We start from the raw sequence: 20,823 nt of genomic DNA on the forward strand, positions 1-20,823 counted from the left end.
TTTTGAGCGATTTCCTTCAATATTGCATAAATATCCAATAATTCCCTAAATACGCTACTTTCTAAGTTATTTCCCACCATACCGTCCACGTAAGCAAGGGAGAAAGAAAAGTATTTTTTTTTATGAGATAGCGGTTTCGTTTTAAAGCAAACCGCCATCTCAGATGGCGGTTCAATGTTTTAAACCGCTATCTGAGATAGCGGTTTGCTTTAAAACAAAACCGCTATCTCAGATGGCGGTTTGCTTAGTTGTAAATTACACGGTAGGGTATTAGTAGGTCCTAAGACAACCTATAATGACCCTTGCTAAATGGCTAATGCTATTCCAGTTCAAAGAAGACAGGTTAATTATATAACTGTATTAGGTAGACTGCAATACTTAATTATATATTCGATATAAAAAAGAAGATTAGTAAGTGCTAATTGTAATTATTAGTTTTTATGGTGCATAAAGAGTACTCCAGTAATAATAATTTAAACATGGTCCACACATGTATACGCATATGCTTAATCACATTTTAATGGGTATTCTAAACAAAAAGACAAATCCTTTATCATTTTATATTAAATAGTGCACATACATACTCTGATACTCCCATCTCCCATCTCCCATCTCCCAAGTCCTATGTATGAAATAGTGAATCAATGTACAAAACAAACCAAACACCAAAAATGGAATTGAAATCCTCCATGAATGAAACATGGAAGGTTTTCTCAGTAGGAAGCTTTGTTGGTTGCCTTGTCCTCCTCCTTATCTTTGACAAAAGGCACGAAAACACAAGTCTTTTGGCTGCTAGAAATGCTATGCTACAATTTGCTCCTTTCAAATTATTTGATTCATCAAATTTGACCGTTAGTCCCTTATTGGAGGCTTCAAATACTAGTATTTCTCCTCCAAGTTTGGCCATGAAAGATATGGAGCTACAGAAAAACAAAAGGGAAAAGAAATGCAACATGTTTGATGGGCGATGGGTTTACAGTTCTGAAGAAACTCCTAGTTATGATTCTATCAAATGTCCGTTCTTGGAGGAGAAGATGAGCTGCCGGATGAACGGAAGACCAGATTTTGAGTATGAGAAATGGAGATGGGAACCTACAGATTGTCGTATACCATTGTGAGTCCATCTATATACTCCCTCCGTATTTATTTAAGAGATACACTTGGTCGGGCAAGCGTATTAAGAAAAAGAATTGAATGAAATAAAGTAATAAAATAAGTGGAGTTGAGTTGATATTTTGATAAGAAAAATAAGTGGGGAGGGGACCATGTCATTTTTGGGAGTGGGGGGTGGGAGTGGGGTGTAGATATATTATTTAATTAGATGGTGGGGTTGATAAGTTACTAAAAATGGCAAGTGTATCTCTTAAATAAATACGGCCGGAAAAGACAAGTGTATCTCTTAAATAAATACAGAGGGAGTATATTGCTGCTTAATATTTACACATATAATACTTAATTAGGTAGATTAATCATACAATAAAAGTTGATTGAGTATTTGTGTGTTAACTAAGTAAAATGGTGTAGATTCAATGGAACAGACATGCTGGAAAGGGTGAGAAATAAAAGAATGGTAATAGCAGGTGATTCACTCAACAGAAACATGTGGGAGTCACTTGCTTGCCTTCTCTATACTTCAATCCCATCCTCTGGATTTGAAGTACATGCCCAAAAGATAGTTTATAAACTTCTTAAAGCAAAGGTAAGTAACATTAAATTAAAATTAATTCACTAATTATTTCCTCTTTATTGGGAATGGGAAATGCTCCAGCTGCTTCTTTTTTTGTTACATCTTATTACTTTTCTCTTTTCCAATGCAGGATTATAATTTCACATTTGAGTTTTATTGGACCCCATTTCTAGTTGATTTTGATACAAACCATAAAAGTGGAAAAGATGTTGTTGTGCTTGATAAGGTTTCACCCAATTTTCACCAGTTGAAGGGTGCCGATATTATGGTGTTCAACTCCGGCCACTGGTGGTCTCATACCGGCAAATTAAAGTCGTAAGTATCCAAATCTAATTCAAATCCGGCATTCTAGGCTGGGACGGGCTACCCCCAGCCCAGCCCAGTGCCATGTTTAGGGCTCCGTTTGGTAAGGCGTAAAACATTTTCATTGTAAAACGATTTTCCATTGAAAATGGTTTTCAAGGGAAAACACAATTCCAAACTAGTTTTCCTTTGTTTTGTAACTTAAAGGAAAATGGGAGAAAATGGTGAAGATTGAGGGGAACAAAGGAGAGGGAGGTAAGGAGGAAAGAAGGAAAAGTGGTTTCCCTCCCTTTCAAATGGAAAAGAGTTTTCCATCTTTGAGAGAGTAATGGAAAATTGTTTTACATCCCTTACCCAACCAAACAACGTAAAATGATTAAAAAGGGAAAAATCATTTTCCATGAAAACGTTTTACGCCCTACCAAACGGAAATAAAATGTTGTACATGGAGATAGGTGAACCCGGCTCATGTCCATATTTGGTTGCAAAAATGACTTAATTGTAATTTTTGGTTTATAATGCTGCAGGTGGGATTTGTTCGAGTACAAAGGTGAGTTAATGGAGGAAATGCCAATGGAGCTAGCCTATGAACGGGCCATGAGAACATGGGCAACATGGATGGAAAACAACGTTGATAAAGAAAAAACAACAGTATACTTCAGGAGTATTTCAGCCGAGCACAAAACTCGACACAATGATCAATGGTGCTACAATGTAACAAAACCAATGGCGGACGAGTCTTATGTATCGGTTTACCCCAAGTCACTAGTGGACATTATTGAGAGCACAGTTAATGCGATTAGTAAACCAAAAGTGAACTATTTGAACATCACTAAGCTCTCTGAGTATCGAATCGATGCACATCCATCAGTATATAGGAGCATGGATTGGAAAAATATAACGCAAAAGATCGAAAATGTTTTGGGTTATGCTGATTGTAGTCATTGGTGTCTCCCTGGATTGCCAGATACTTGGAATAGATTATTGTATGTGTCACTGTTCTTGGATAACTCTAATATGCTTAGTTAGTTCTTCAAATTATCTTGAGTATAGTTAATACTTCCTACTTCTTTTGTTTTGTTTACTCTCTATGTTTTTGTCACAGCTTTTAACAAGTTTGTGGTTACCAAGTGTAGGATATTAGCGGTTGGAAGTGTGTACAATGTTCAATTTTACCGGATTGAAATTTGAAATAATTTGGCGGGAAATTCTCATTCGTACCCTTGTACTTCTAGCTTCTGCCAATGGTATACTTATTTTTAATTATATAATTATATTGCCAATGGTATACTGTATTGACTTTCTTATTACCACTGTTCTTTAGAGCTGAACTGAACTGAACTGAATGCTCCTGAACTGAACTGAACTGAACTTAACATAATATATTACCGAAATAAATAATAATAAATAATAATAAAAAAAATGTTAACTAATAACTAAAGAATAATGATTAATTAATAACTAAATAACTATGTAATAAATAATAATAATAATAATCTGTAATTGATTACTAAATAATTACAATAAATGATAAATGTTAATAATAATAATAATAATTCATAGTTAATGACTAATAACTAAACAATTAATAACTAATAATTCGCAACTAATTAATAAAAATAATAATAAATTATATTAATTATTAATAAATAATTAGTTATAAATAATAATAATAATAATAATAATAATAATAATAAGTAATATAATAATATAAATATAAATAATAAGTAATATAATAATATAATAATATAAATATAAATAATAAGTAATAAGTAATACAATTATATAAATAATAATATAAGTAATATTAATAATAATAATAATATTATTATTATTATTATTATTATTATTAAGTTAAATTGAATTGAATTAAACTGAACTTAACTTATTGCTCCTGAATTGAACTGAACTGAATGCTCCGATCCTGAACTGAATTGAACTGAACTGAATGCTCCTGAACTGAACTGAACTGCCAAATAAGTCCTGAAACTGAAATTAAGCCAAAAAAAATAGGGCCTTATTCCATTAATTATTTAATTGTGGTTAATTGGGTGAAAAATAAACAATTAAGTACAAAAAACAGAAGTTATGAACCGGCCCGACAAAATAAATTCGATCGCATATCAAATGTGAAAAAGTAAATCATATCATGTATGGACATACATACTCCGTAATTGTGAAGGAGTTGTCGGATTGCAAGTATTTTGCTGCTGATTATTCTACAAGATTTACTCTTGTTTTCAGAGAGTATAATTAAGGTGATTTGGAGTTTGTACTTTGGACAAACTTATAGAACTAAAAGAAGACCTTGCAATCTGCCACAGAAATAGAAAATCAAGAAGAAAAATTCTTGTGCAGCCAACCACCAACTTGATTTCATATCATCATAAAGAATTACAACCAATCCTACACAATTTTATTTTGGGGTGACACATGAGCTAGCCCTTCTCCAATAAATCAGAACACGGTGCTTAAAGTAAAGCAGAAAATCAAGCAATTCTAACACAGATCATCTTACAAAATGTCAATCAACACTAAGACCGAGAAGTACCCCCAGCATATCAAGGCTTAAACAGATAGACAAATTGGCAACTATATATAAAATCACAATTCAATAATTTATCAGGTTCAAACAGAGAGACAAATTGTAAAACCTAATTAACAATCTGAATCCAAGTTACAAATTGTAAAACCTAATTAACAATCTAAAACCAAGTTAGAATTTCATAGTTAAGTGTAGATTGTGTATAGTTTTGTTTAGGTTTTTAAATACAGAGGAAGAAGAAAGGACGAAGAAAGGAAGACAATGTTTTAGGTTTCTGCGTTGACTCTTATGTTTCTTTTTCCTTCTTTATTTGTTTTTTTAACCCATGATTAACCGACGAATTTAGGATTTCATCGTTAAAAGTTAACGACAAACTATTGTTTCATCGTTAAAAGTTAACGATGAATTATTATTTCGTTGTTAAAAAATAACGACAACATGATATTTCATCGTTAAATACTTATTCACGATGACCAATTAAGCAATAATAACGACCAAAAAAACCATTGTAAAATGCCATCCCAACGGTAAAAAAATTAAACTTTTTGCAATAATGAAAAACTATTATTTTTTAACACACAAAAGGAGACTTGTATTAGAATAAAATTAGGAGTTTGTTACAGTAGTAGGAGCCATCAAAGCTTCAGTTGCAAAATACACAATGGTCGAGTAGAGCATTAAACCAGCAAGGGGGATTATAATACAGCAAAAGACCACCCTTGGACCCCTAGAACAGCAAAATCAGTTACACAAAAGATAATCTATGTTAAAGAAGAGAAGGTTAGTTCGAGCTAGAACCCATATGCTCCATATCAGATGTATAAGCAAGTCTTGCGCAATCTGGAACAGTGAAGTGTTGCCTGTGTCCAACTGCCATAGCTAGTGCATCCAACTGCCATAGCTAGTGCATGACCAGCTAACTGATGAGCTACCAAGTTGCGCTCTCTAGGAATATGCAACACCACCTCAATCTAGTCTTTGTCGTTGATCAAATACGCAATATCATTGATGGAAGCAGCAAGCTCGTGATGTGGATTACTACCAGCAGTATCCAGCATAATCATAAGAGATTTGGCATCCATTTCAACCTCCAGATAGGGGATGTTAAACTTCTTAGCAATAGACATTCCTTCCCTCAAAGCAAACAACTCAACAACAAGAGGAGAAACAACATTGTATTCCGGAGAAGATATGAAAACAGACAGATCAATAGCTACTCCAAGTACAGACTAAGAGAAAGTGCAACAACAAATATTGTTGCTACTGCAAGATACCAATTACCAACAACATTTCTCTGAACATATTTGCAGGTTTAAGGGACAATTCCGAACATGGATTAATCACACAAAAAAATTATCTCCAACATATGATAACTGACATAATCCTAATACGAGTCCATATTCAAGATGTAGGACCTGGAAAAACTTTTTCCAGCATCCTCCACTCATCCGCAATTTTGTTTACTCAGTAACAAATAAACAATTAGAAATTCCTTTCAATAAATAACAAAAGATAAGGCAACTAACCTGAATGCTATTACAATGAGGAAAATCTGAAACAACCCGATGCTCTAATAGTACTTGAGGCTCCCTTTGTCTTTCACGTTCTATTCTCATAAGAAGGTCGTTCAAAGCTTGCCTTCCACGTAATATCAACATATATCTCCGAATATGCTCTGGCTGGCCTTCTTCATGGCTAACAATTAAGGCCAGCTTGAACTCGATCAACCTTTCCGTGTATTCTAGCAAGTTGATCTTTCCTTCGTCCTCCCCGTGTTTTTTGCTGACTCGACGTATGCACCCACTAATCTCTCACAAGCCTAACACGTTCATATCATAAATGACAGGCCGGTAAGTTCTGAACTGCAGAAAAGAGCAGTAATTGAGACAACACGAACCTTTGAAGACTAGTAAAAAGGTATAACAAAAGCTAGAAAAGGACTGCACCTGGCTAGGCCTAACAATCATGATCCTAAAACCTACGTGCTAAACAAAGTCAACAAGTCAATTTTGGTCTTAAACACTTCAAAGATGCACTTGAAGCTAAAGCACCCCGTAAACAAATCTTGAACTGAAGTGTAGAACTACAGACCAACACGTACAACTCAGAAGCGAGTCTACATCTGAAAAATGAGAGCATGTCTACAAAAACCATAAGAGACACACACAACCAAGAGATTAAGTGAGAAGAGGTAGGTAACAAGACTGAACAAAACCCCTCTCTGATTGGGGTGGTAAAATACAAGGGTATTTTTTAGAGTGTAAAAAATATTTTTTCGATACTTTTAGGTGGTAAAAAACAATTTGTCCAAAAAACAATCATAATTTGTGGAAAAGTGAGAGAATTGTATGGAAAAGTGAGGAAAATATATGTCTAAAAATAGAAATAGGACACTTAGTAAGGAAAAGTGAGAAAAGTGTATGGGAAAGTGAAAAATTGAGAAAAGTGTATGAAAAATTGAGAAAAGTATATGAAAAAGTGTATGAAAAATTGTGAAAAGTGTATGGAAAAGTGAGAAAAGTGTATGAAAAAGTGAAGTCCAAAAATAAAAAAGTGAACACTTATAAGAAAACACTATTTTTGAAAAGTTTTGACACTTACATAGAAACAGAGGGACTAATTATTATGTAAAAGTAAATTAAGAAATAAAATGAATTTTATATGATAAAATATGAATGCGGGAAAGGAAGGATCATGTCACGTTACTCCATTGGATGCCAGCTCGGTTCCTCTAATCCAGAAACCAGAAGTATTAAATCAAATATTTAAATATAATAAAATGGAAGACTCATTGTTAATGTCATGTGTTAAACTTGTTTTATATATTCTCAACTTGCCCGTAAACATCGTTCCTCGGAGTCCGCTGTACCGCGGTAGGCAGTAGCGGATTCATAAATTTTAGGTAGCAGGGTCACTAGTTAAAAGTTGATGAAACTTTAACTAAAACTATGTACTTTTAGAAAAAAATTAATGAAAATTGAAAAAAAAATTGTTCTAAGTGGGGTCAAGGACCCCCCTAAAGCTCCCGTGACTCCGCCACGGCGGCAGGATCCTCAGTCTTCTGTCATCATTTCAACGCCCACCGCTGCCTTTCTTTTTTTAGAAACCTTCGTATAAACTTGTTTCGAAACAATTGTGTGATTATAAAAGCATCACAAATCACAATATACATGTACTCCGCTTCCGTATTCCTAATTACTAATAGATGTAATTATGCAATTAACTCACATGTTTTTTTTTATAAATCATACTACCTCCGTTCCTAAATGATCTTTACGGTTACTATTTGCACGGTAATTAAGGAATTTTGGTGAACATGTGATGGCGGGGTAACAAATGGAAAATGAGTGGCTATAAATTGTCCACCAATGTGAGTGAGTGGAAACTAATATTAAAGTATTGTGAGTGGGTAAGTTATGGTGGGCCAAATAAGAGTAAAAATGGAATAAAGTAGAAGTGTAAAGAACTTTCAGGAACGGACTAAAACGGAAAGCGTAAAGAACTTTTAGGAACGGAGGTAGTATAATTAGGAAGATGAAATGACTCACATGTAACTTTATGGTATTTGTCTCACCAAACAATATGTGCTCATTTACGTCGAGTTAGTCTAACCCTATTTGATTCCAACACTTTTTAGTAATTTAACTAAATTGGTATATATATCCTATGATCAATATCCCCTAAACCGTCCTCATGGTACTTCTTATATAAGTCTAGGTGTGTGATATAAACATAATCCTAGTCATTTCTAGCAAGAGAATTTCCAATTTCATCGATAAGGTTAACAATGTACATACTCCCTCCGTATTTATTTAAGGGATACACTTGTCTTTTTCGACCGTATTTATTTAAGAGATACACTTGTTATATTTCTTAATTTATCAACTCCATCATCTAATTAAATATATAATACATCTAATTTACCCTATGAACCACCATCATATTAAACAAATAATTTCAGAAACCCACCTCGCCTTCCACTACCCAAAATGACATGGTTCTCACTTATTTACTTATTAAAATATCTACCCAACTCCATTTGCTTTATTATTTTATTTTATTCGATTTTTCTTCTTAATACCCGTGTCCGATCAAGTGTATCTCTTAAATAAATACGAAAGAAGTATATCATTCTCTCATGACCACTCTTCTAAAACGACTCAACGATAGACAACAATACCTTACCAAGGTTATAATCTCACTATTACGATCACTACTTACTGTGAGTCACAATTAAATGTGTAACTAAGGTTAGTTAACAAATCTAATTATTGGATATTTGGATCGTGATAAGGGTTACTCCCTCCGTCCCGGAATACTCGACCCGGTTTGACCGGCATAGAGTTTAAGGAGCTTGAATTGACTTATTTAATTTAATAGGTAATAGTTGATAGTGGGGTATTATTTTAATGTAGTTAGTGGGAGGTGGGTTAAGAGGTGGGGTTGGGGGAGAGTAGGGGTTGAATTTTTAATTATTTTTTGTATGGAGTAGGGGGTAGCTGGGTTAATAGGGGTGGAGTGAGAAATAATATAATATTGTTAGAATATTTCCATTTTTAGAAATAGGTCAAGTATTAAGGGACGGCCCGATAAGAAAAACATGTCAAATATTTCGGGACGGAGGGAGTATAATAAATTGGTTTGAAATTTTCTCAACATAAATTCAACCCAAATTTAGAAACACTTGATCACTCATATAAGTAATTTTTTTGACCGACTTTTTTACCCCCTTTATTTTTGCTTGATTTTAATTTTTATCACCTTTAGCATGAGCATGTCACATCAAATATAGAATAAATTTTGCCATTATGGACATCTATTTAGCTCCAATTGTGAATAGTCACTAATAATTTTTTTAAAAAAAATACTAAAATATTCCATTTTCAATAAGTCCTAAAATAGCCTATGTAATCCCTATCCCACACCCCAAAAGAACCAAAAGAAAGACAGCTTTAGTTTAGGTATTAGGTACACTTTCCCCCCATCAAAAAAGGAGTATTAGGTACACTTTTAATTATGACCCCGTCAAAATATAGCCACCTTAATTATTGTTACTACTTACTACCTCCGTTTCAGAAATTTCTTTACGCTTTGGAAAATGTGTCCAAAGTATGAAAACTTTGACCGTAAATTCTCACTATTATATAGATCAAAATGTTACATGTAAGATCTTGTTAGATTGGTCTCGTTATTCATTTTGAGAATATTAACTTTTTATAAAGTTTTTTCCATACAAAATTGGATATATTAACGGTCAAACATTACATCGGAGTCCGTGCAAATAGTAAGTGTAAAGATCTTTTTGAAACGGAGGAAGTATTTATTAACACAAGTCCACACATGCATTGTTGCATATACGTTTATAATCTCTATAATACTACAAAGTAAAGCGCCAACTAGATATCCTGTTTGTATATATCAACTTGCCCATTTTTATTCATGTTTTTTTGTAATAATTTACATGTATACATACACATGAATTCTGTCAAGCTAGCAGCTAGGAAATGATCGATGGAGTTGAAATCTTCCATTAACGAAACATGGAAGGTTTTCTCGCTCGGTACGGTACTCGGGTGCTTCATCCTACTCCTCTTCCTAGATAAAAATCACCAAAACACAAGTTTTTTAACTGCTAGGAATGCCATGCTACAATACACCCCTTTTAAGTTGTTGGATCCCACGGAGGATATAAAAAAGTTTAATGTAGTCGATGAACATGTCAAGAAATACGAAGTTATATTGGTAAACAAAACGAAAAGCAATTCGTGTAATATGTTTGATGGTAGATGGATATACAAGCCGGATGTGGTTCCTAGCTACGACTCAATCTCGTGTCCCTTCATGGAGGAGAAGATGAGCTGTAAGAATAATGGGAGACTCGATTTTCAATATGAGAAGTTGAGTTGGGAAGCTAGAGATTGTGATATACCCTTGTAAGTATATTTTAACTTAATATTTGTTACATGTTAGCCACTTGTTCATATATACGGTTTTGGATCCTCTAGAGTTCTAAAATAACTCTACAAGGTAGAGTTTGAGCATATCAACCATTGAATGAAAAATCAATGGTTCATATACTATCCTTTCAAAAAATTTCATATTTTTTCTGATCAATATATATAAGCCATTGATTTTAAAATGTAGAGTTTAGATAAAACTCTACATTTTATTAAAACTCTAGAGGATCCGGACTCCATATATACGTACATGAACATAATAGTTACCTTAATTTCGATCGCTTAATTTATAGGTTTAATGGAATAGACATGATGGAAAGGCTTAAAAACAAGAGAGTGATCATAGTTGGGGATTCACTTAATAGAAACATGTGGGAGTCACTTGCTTGCCTTCTATATACTTCAATTTCTCCCTCTAGAGTTGAGGTCGATGCTGATAGAACAATCTACAAGATCTTTAAAGCAAAGGTATATATCTAGTGTCAGCTTGTTATCATTTTTTATTATACTCTTCAAATTTGTTCTTACAAAACTTTGAAATATTAACTTCCATAATATACTTTGTCAAAGGATCAACTCAACCAAAAGTTTAAGCTGATGGTTGAAGCCCCAAGATTAGTTTTATACTCTATCATGCCCCCTCACATGAAAGCCTTTTCGGCTTGAAGTGTGGATGCAGCATAGGCCTCTTCATACATATGCGCGAAATATTCCACTTTGAAAGGAGGGGTGGATGAGATTTGAACCCGTGACCTCTGCGTCATGTTGGCTCTGATACCGTGTCAAACGACCAACTCAACCAAAAACTTAACCTAATGGTTGAAGCCCCAAGATTAGTTTTATACTCTATCATACTTATTTTTGTGTGATGCAGGATTATAACTTTACGCTGGAGTTCCATTGGAGTCCGTTTCTAATTGATTACGATAGAAATCATAAAAGTGGAAAGAAAGTTCTTGTGTTGGACAAGCTATCACCCAATTCAAAGGATTGGCGAGGGGCAGACATTATGGTATTCAACTCCGGGCATTGGTGGAATCACGCTGGCAAAGTTAAATCGTAAGTGTAGCATATGGCCTGGGCATCTTAATAAATACGCAGTCAATATTTTAATTAATAATTCAGGCTATCATTTTTTGTTCCTTAATATATGGCCATAAGGTCATTGGCGGGCAGGAGCCAGGAGGGTGTTTATTACTTCTTTATATTTCCTTTGACTTTTGTCCACTTGCTCTTATTTTACGCCTCCTTTACTAAAGTATTACCTACTTCAAACAAGGCTAGAAGGATTCATCTTGTGGGTCCACAATGTAATTATAATAAATTCACATCCATTCATTTAGGGGCCTACTATTTATCGCCCCATATTACTTATAACTGGCCTACTATTTTTCCTTATTTTTTATTAGTACTCTTACTTAATCTTACTTTTCAATTCTCTCCCATCACCGCCGGCCACCACCTCCGGCCACCAGCATCACGTCGTGGGTGACAAAATGGCCGAGTCTTCACCAGAGGTCTTTTTTTATGTCCGGATTTTTTTAGAAACTTATGCATTTCTAGATTGTACCATGGTACAGACTTATGAATATTAAACTTGTACCATGGTACAGACTTATGAATTTTTGGTTTCGACCATGATATTGACTTATGCAGTTTAAGCTTGTCTCATGGAAGGAGCATAAAATTCATAAGCCCGTACCATGTAAGGAGATAAAAATTCATAAGTCTATATTTTTTTTCCAATTATATTAAATCAAATGCAACAACAAATCAAAAACATAAATAATATAGACTTATTAATATTTAGCTTGTACCATGGTACAGGCTTATGAATTTTTAGCTCCTTCTATAGCACAAACTTAAACTGCATAAGTCAATACCATGGTCGAAGCTAAAAACTCATAAGTCCGTACCATGGTACAAGGTTAAAATTCATAAGTCTGTACCATGGTACAAGCTAAAAATGCATAAGTTTCTAAAAAAAATTACGGACAAAAAACAACCCTCTTGTGAAGACTCTGCCATTTTGTCGCCGACGACGTGATGGTAGCGGTGGTGGTTAGATTTTGGGTGAAGGTAAATAAGTATGTTAAATGTTGAATGAGGGGGGTAAATAAAGGAGGGTATATGGGTAAATGAATGGGGCGGTTTTGAGTAATATGGGGCGGCTTTTAGCGATCCTCCTAATTTATTACGTACCACTAAAAGAGTTATAATAAGGGGATTTAGTTCAAGTTATTTTGTCTGAAATTGTATTACTCCGTATTATTCTTTTACTCGTGTGAGTTCATATTATATGAGTGAATGACTTATGAATCTGTTTTTACTATAAAATAACATATTCTTAGTATTTCATAACTTATTTTAATAGTAGCTTAAATCTTTGTTTTCTATACTATATAAGGAGTATTTAATAAGTCAAAATAAGTTAGTAAACTCAATTACTATACTCTTATATATACTTTTAAAAAGTGGAAAACTTTGTAAATGAAGAAGTTAAACCAAATTAATGAGTTGAATCGATGAGGTTAGGTGGTGTATGGAAAAGTACACAAGTATGGGAGTTTGGGAAAGAGGATTCCAACACTTTTTCATTACACCAAAAGACAAGCAGAACTTTGTACACAAATATGATTGAATATGATTCCTTGTCACATAAATATTTTTCTTTTACTTAATTTCATTTGCAATTGTCTCTAAATTTGTAGGTGGGATTTGTTCCAATACGGGGAAGAATTGACAGAGGAAATGCCAATAGAGGTAGCATATAAACGAGCAATGAAAACATGGGCGAAATGGATCAAGAAAAACGTCGATCCTAAGAAAACAACCGTCTTCTTTAGAAGCATTTCGGCCGAGCACAAAATGCGTCAATATAATGAATGGTGCTACAATGTCACACAAATCATGCCGGAAGAATCATATGTATCGGTCTACCCAAAGTCGTTGCTCAACACTATTGAGAGCCTAATCGCGAAAATGAGCAAACCTCAAGTAAACTACTTAAATATAACCAAGCTTTCCGAGTATAGAATTGATGCACATCCATCAGTTTTTCGTAGTAAAGACTGGAAGAATATTGTGGCCAAAGATTATGACAACAAAATATCGAATTACGCTGATTGTAGTCATTGGTGCCTCCCCGGAGTGCCAGATACTTGGAATAGGTTGTTGTATGCTTCTATTATCTCGGAACGTGTAAATTTGCCAAGTTCTTAAAACTTAGTTCCTCGAGTTATAGGTTTTTATCTTTTATTTTTGTCGTGAGATAATATGTCTAGGATTATATTTCATTTATATGTTATTCTTGTTAATCAAAGATAAATGAGAATATTGATGATGTGCACAACTAATACAAATCTAGACCTTCCTACAGTTGATTCAAATATTAATTTGAATCATCCTTTTAGATTGTACATTTAAAGACGCAAACAATATATTAAAGATGGTTGTGGGTCAGGCTTCATGTCGAGCTCGCATGCTAACGGCGTTATAATGCCGGATTTTCCATTTCAAAACCTCAAATTCCAAATTCAAATTCAAATCCAACGGCGTCATAATGCCGGATATTCTAGTCCAAACTTCGAGTCCTCGATTTTCAAATCCAAATCCAACAGCGTCCTAATGCCGGATTTTCCAATTCAAATTTCAAGTTTTGAGTTAGACCCAATCCAAATCTAGACCTTCATACAGTACTACTAAGTACTAACTAAATCGACATCACAATTATTTTGGAAAATGCGGACAACCCAATAAACACGAAGGCCCACGAGTACTATACAAATTATACAATGGCTCAGCCAATAGCTTACCAAATGCCGATAAATAAAAATAAGTACAAATCACAATGTCTCTTACTCCTTAAATAAGATCTCGGGTTCGAGCTTGGGTATGAAAAAAATCTCAATCGGGAGGGATAATGTCCATCGAGTTACTCATTCAAACTCCCGCGGGAAATTAGTCCACTCGTCGAAGGCGGTGAGAACTCCTCGTAGTAGAACCCAAAAAAAAACCATCACAAACTTTTTAATTGAGGCCGGTGTAAAATATATTTTTGTTCTGTTTTAGTTGACACATTTTGACTTTTTACACTATTCATATAATTTACTTTCACTATCAATTGTGCTTTAAACTTACGAAAAGAAATATAGTCATGTGGGGGTCTTATTATAATCGTACCATTGTATAGATTTATAATATCAACTTTTTACATTTTTTACAAATTCATAATTAAAGATATTATTGATTGAACTATTGCATTGGAAAATGTGGAAAAATAATTTTAAACTAAAAAAATAATGGAGGGGGTATATTGGCCCTGTTTGGCAATTGGTTGTTAGTTGTTTGTTGTTCCTAGGTTTTGGTTCATGACACACACATTGCAAACTTCCTGATTGTGGTTGCTAATGAATTTAGACAGGTAAGTGCCTGAGTTCCTATTGGGATGGGAACATGGATCAACTACTGAAGTTCCTGATATGCACTTGGAACAACTACTGGAGTTCCTGAGTTGGAAGCAGTACAAGCTGGAGTTTCAAAGTCACCAAAGTCAAGAGCAACACCTATTACAAATCGAGTGTTTTTCTCACACACAGGAATAGCTAATCAATTGACTCATTAGGTCTAGGTTAAAACCCTAACTTGAATTTCTCAATAAAACCAATTTAACATCACAAAAATCAATTCTTTATTAAATAAACAAATCTGAAAATTCATGCTTTAATAATTAAAATACGCCTCATGAATCAAAACATATAAATCCTCCAAATACGATGTTCATAACCGATTCCCAGCATTTTAATTATTCAAAACAATAATAATAATATAATTTAAAATACGGAATTGAAATAGAATAGGTAAGGAAGAAGAGAATTATACCAATCCGGCCTATAGCACGGAACAACCAAAAATTAATGTGATTGGGCGAAAGAATTGAACGAACGAAACAAAACAACAACACACACACACACGTAATCGTGTGTGCGCGCGCGGCAGAGGGGCGACGAGCAGGCATGGTGTGCGGGACGAGGGGCGACGAGCAAGGCACAACGTGCTGGGCGCGAGAGATAGAGAGTGAAGGGCGTGTGTGGCTGGGCGGGAAGCAGCGCTCCAGTAACACAACAACAGCACAGCACCAGAAGCAAGGCGTGCTGGCTGGGCGGGCCGCGAGCAAAAGAGTGGGCGAGAGTGTGGGCGAGCAGCGAGGGCACGGCAGCACACGAGGCACGACGAGTGCTCGTGTTGTGCGTGCGGGTGAGCCGGACAAGAGAGGAGAGAGAAAGAGTGTGGGGCAAGCAAGAGAGGAAAGGCTTAATGAAAAATAAGGGGGATCATTATAGGCTCTCATATCCCTAGTGGGCTAGGCTTGGAAATTTGACATTGGGTTTAGCATTTAAATGATTGGGCTAGTCTTAAGCTTAGAATTAAATTCTTTTGATTGGGCTCGATTAATAAAACGAGTTGGACTTTTCGTTTAAAACCCAAACTTTTAAAATTACTTGCGACCCATTAAAGTTTTCGACTCGAAAATTAAATTCGTTTCGTAATTAATTAAAATAATAAATATTCTAATTAATTAAAATACATTTAAATAAAATTTAAATGCGAAATAAATTCTAAAAATCATAAAATGCTTTATAAATATAATAAAATATATTTATAATTATTATAAAAATACGAGGTATTACACATGTACCGCGTGGCGCTTCTGCTCCCTTCTCCTTTGATCCGCGCGCGCCACACAACTAAGGCCTTTGGGCCAGCATTGCGCGCTGCTCCCATGGGCCTTGCGCTTGTGCGCTCTGGCTCGCGGGTTGCTTTCGTGTTGCGATTAAATTATCTTTTGATAATTTATTTATCGTTACGTACTTGACGATCCAATGTCGTACGATACGATTATTTTTGCCTAGATTACGAATATACGCAATACGATATACGATTCCGATCCAAGGTCATATCGTATAATTATGTTTTCCGAACTATTTTCCGAAAAGCTATTAAATGAATTTACGATTCATTTAATCCGGTGATCTGTTACATGCCAATTGTGTGACCTTATAGGTTCAGTCAAGAGTAAGCTGTGAGCCTAATTAGGATTAGAACTCACTAATCAGAAGCATTGCTCCAGCCTGCTGTTCCAATCACTTGATCTCACTAAATTAATAGTTCGTAATTAATCTGAACCTTGGTATTGGACCAATGCACCTTAGGTGAAGGACACATTTCCTTCACAAGTAACTACTCACAAGACATGGATATATAAATTAATCTAAGAGTTGAAAATAAGAAATTAATCATGCTAATTGAATTGAAAACGAAATTAAGAATCAAACAATTAATCAAACTTGAAATTCTAAAATTCAATGAAAATGAAAAGCAATAACAAGTGAAAAAACAATATTGAAAGGCAATAAAGGAAGAACAATAATGAGAAGAAAAGATGAAAGGGGAAAGAAATTACTTGAAACTTGAGATTCTTCAACAACTTGAGATTGAAATTGAAAAGCAATGAATATAGCTAAGTGTTTCTCTCTCTAAAAGCTAAGGAAATCTGAAAATTAGAACTAGGATAGAATGTGTTTAATAATTAGAAAAAAGAAATCTATTTATATGTTTTCCTAATTTAGTACAAATTTCAAAGGAAATTCCATCTCGCATCGTTGTGCGCGCGCACAACATATATGTGTGTGCGCACGCAAGAGGGTATGTGGGGGCGCACAGTTGACGGTGTGTGTGCGTACAAAGCGAAGATCAAGAATCCTCATCCTGTGCGTACGCACAAAATTTTAGTGCGCGTGCACACTTGTGAGTCTGCTGCAGTTTGTTGAAGGCCTTGAAAATGCTTGTGTGCGCGCATATGTTAAGGACGTGCGTGTGCATATGTTAAGGATGTGCGCGCGCACATATTCTGGAAGAGTTCCAGATCACTTTTCAGCATTTTGTGCGCATGCATATCTGGCACCTGTGCGCGCGCACAGGTTGTCTCTGTCTTAGTCTGAATTCTTCCTTCGTGCACTCGCATATCTGGCACCTATGCGCACACACAGCTCTGTTTTCTGCACTTTTTCCTTTGAAACTTATCGTTTACTCCAATATAACCTATACAAGGTCAAAGTAGAAAGAAGCATATAAATGGACATATATAAAACTATACAAAATCAAGCAAAAAGTAACGAAAAAGACAAAGCATTCCTAAGCTAAGAGCGACATAAATGTCGCTCATCAAGAACTCATCCTGTCTTATATACAGATTCTACACAAATTAACCTAGGAACAGCTGTACAAAAGGATAAAGAGTCACATGTAAAATCTACCTAGGTTCAATACAAGGAAAGGCTGCTTGGCTACGTTTTCTCAGACGTGTGAACTAAGAAATATTCACATGTATAGAGGTGTAGGGAAGGTAAATGTAGGTGCATCAATACTTCATTCAATTTTCTCAATAAATAAGTAAAACACATGTGAAGTATTTGAACATTACCATGTTGTCTGAGTACATAATTGATGCACATCCATTAATGTACAGGTTCAAGGACTCCAACACCCTTGCCGAAAAATATGACAATAAACTCTCAAATTATGCGGATTGTACACATTGGTGCCTTCGCGGTGTTCCAAATACTTGGAATAGGTTATTGTACGCTTCATTATTTTTTGAATCTTAAGGAAGTACAATAGACGATTATGAAATATATTTCCTTCGTATTTTATTAGGAGTCACATGTGACCGACACATGTATTAAGGAATTGAAGGAGAGTAGAATCTAATAAAAATAATAAAGCAAGTGGGGGAAATGAATTATAAACCAATAGAAAAAAAAATGGGAAAAGTATTTTAATCAAAGTAGAGAGGGAGATTATTGTAGTGGTGCTTCCTATAGGAAATTAGATATACGAAGATATTAAACCATTAGAAGGTGTGGTAGAAAATTTATTAAAAATGAAAATGTGACTCCTAATAGAATACGGCCAGAAATAATAGATGTGACTCCTAATCAGAATAAGTATATTTTTGCAACTTTTTGGTAATTCATTTTATCATTTATATTAAGGTGTTTCCTGATTAGTAGTTTAGTACGGAGTACTCCGTAGTGGATACTGGCCGGATAGTATAGTTTCATGTTATTGCATCAGTTACAATGTATATTTTCATTATTGTTTTTTGGGTGATTTCAATGTATATTTTCATAATAAACTTCTTTTGTTTTTTTTAATAAAAACACAATTATTTAGGCACGTTTTTTTTTTTTTTTTTTTTGGTGCGAATGAGCCACAAGGGCAATATAAATTACAAATGGGGGCAGGGGGATTCGAACCTGAGACCTATTGTACACAGGCCCTCAGTCTTAACCACTAGGCAAAGACATCATTGGTATTTACGCACGTTTGTCGATGTACGATTTCAAATATTAATATATTCTAGTCTGGATAATTTTTTTATAAAGAGTTGATATTAAAAATATTTATTGAGACAAATCTAGTAATACCGCATACGACTATATTTTTTCTTAAGTATAAATCACAGAAGGAAATCAAAGGAATTTGTGTGAATAGCATCCAAAATTCAATTGTGTCATCTAATAAGAAAAAGATGAAGTATTAAAGATGCTAATGGTTAAAGTAGTACATAAGCACGTGTGTCAGTTATGTATATTTTACAATGTATCGCTTATGAAGTCTCACTTATCCAATCTAAGCTCAAGTCGAGCTATTTTATTATGAAGTGAGCTCAAGTTTCAATTGAGTGTAAAGAAGATTACTAAACTAGCAATAGACTTTAGGAAATTTGATTGATTTTAATGTACACAAATTCTTATTTATAAGGGTATACAATAAATATTGTACACCGGAATAAAAGTTGATTTAAAATGGTTAAAAGTTACATTTATATATGTAAAAGTTATCTATTTTTTAATGATAAATTTTTTCATTTGAATAAAAATTATTTTTTCAAAATCACTAATAATGTATAAATTAATCATTTAACCCTTTAAAATGTTTATCTATCAACCTTTTAATTTTATAATATAAAAGTTACAGAAAAATAGGTTAAAGCTAGTTACAAAAAAATGCATACTACCTCCGTTCCTAAAAGTTCTTTACGCTTTCCGTTTTAGTCCGTTCCTGAAAGTTCTTTACACTTCTACTTTATTCCATTTTTACTCTTATTTGGCCCACCATAACTTACCCACTCACAATACTTTAATATTAGTTTCCACCCACTCACATTGTTGGACAATTTATAGCCACTCATTTTCCATTTTTTACCCCACCATCACATGTTCACCAAAATTCCTTAATTACCGTGCAAATAGTAACCGTAAAGATCATTTAGGAACGGAGGTAGTAAAAGTTATCTTGGTGTACAATAAATTTATTGTACACCTTGTGCGCGCAAGACCTTTTGAAAGTACTTAGGGGGCGTTTGGTTGGGGGTTTTCAGGAAAGGGAAAGGGAATGATGGAGCTTCATTCCATTTGTTGTTGTTTGTTTGGTGGTTTTTGTCATTCCCTTTACCCTATTTTCTTTTTCACTTACCCCCAAATCCCTCTACAATGATACCCTACCACCCCCCAAGGTTTGTCATTCCCTTTCCCTTGACCACTCTTTAATAATAATAAATAATAATAATAAATAATAAATAACAAATAATAATTAATAATTAATAATTAATAATTAATAATTAATAATTATTAATTATTATTTGTTATTTATTATTTATTATTTATTAATTATTAATTAGTAATTATTAATTAATAATTAATACTTAATAATTAATACTTTATAATTAATAATTAATAATTAATAATTAAATTAATAATTAATAATTAATAATTAATAATTAATAATTAATAATTAATACTACGTAATTAATAATTAATAATTAATAATTAATAATGCTTAATTAATAATTAATAATTAATAATTAACAATTAATAATTAACAATTAACAATTAACAATTAACAGTTAATAATTAATTAATAATTATTAATTAATAATTAATAATTAATAATTAATAATTAATAATTAATAATTAATAATTAATAATTAATAATTAACAATTAATAATTAACAATTAACAATTAATAATTAATTTAATAATTAATAATTAAAAAATAATAATTAATAATTAGTAATTAATAATTAATAATTAATAATTAATACTTTATAATTAGTAATTAATAATAAATAATAAATATAAACAATGAATATTAAATAATTAATAATAAATAATAAATATTAAATAGTTAATATTAAATAATAAATACATAATAAATAATAAATAATAATTAATAATCAATAATTAATAATAAATAATTAGTACTCC

At 33.4% G+C, this 20,823-nt stretch overlaps 2 protein-coding genes across 2 annotated transcripts; both read left to right on the forward strand.

Moving 5' to 3' along the window:
- The first annotated feature begins 222 nt into the window (after window positions 1-222).
- On the forward strand, window positions 223-3,056 carry LOC110782593 (protein trichome birefringence-like 40). Its single transcript, XM_021986760.2, has 4 exons — window positions 223-1,114; window positions 1,525-1,699; window positions 1,818-2,002; window positions 2,518-3,056. The coding sequence occupies exons 1-4, from the start codon at window positions 645-647 to the stop codon at window positions 3,017-3,019; spliced, it is 1,332 nt and encodes a 443-aa protein (XP_021842452.2). The 5' UTR covers window positions 223-644; the 3' UTR covers window positions 3,020-3,056.
- A 6,831-nt stretch (window positions 3,057-9,887) lies between these two features.
- Window positions 9,888-13,844, forward strand: LOC110782645 (protein trichome birefringence-like 40). Its single transcript, XM_021986827.2, has 4 exons — window positions 9,888-10,468; window positions 10,786-10,960; window positions 11,367-11,551; window positions 13,204-13,844. The coding sequence occupies exons 1-4, from the start codon at window positions 10,047-10,049 to the stop codon at window positions 13,712-13,714; spliced, it is 1,293 nt and encodes a 430-aa protein (XP_021842519.1). The 5' UTR covers window positions 9,888-10,046; the 3' UTR covers window positions 13,715-13,844.
- The last annotated feature ends 6,979 nt before the right edge of the window (window positions 13,845-20,823 follow it).

Source organism: Spinacia oleracea, chromosome 4 (assembly GCF_020520425.1).
Source record: "Spinacia oleracea cultivar Varoflay chromosome 4, BTI_SOV_V1, whole genome shotgun sequence".
Lineage (NCBI taxonomy): Eukaryota > Viridiplantae > Streptophyta > Magnoliopsida > Caryophyllales > Amaranthaceae > Spinacia > Spinacia oleracea.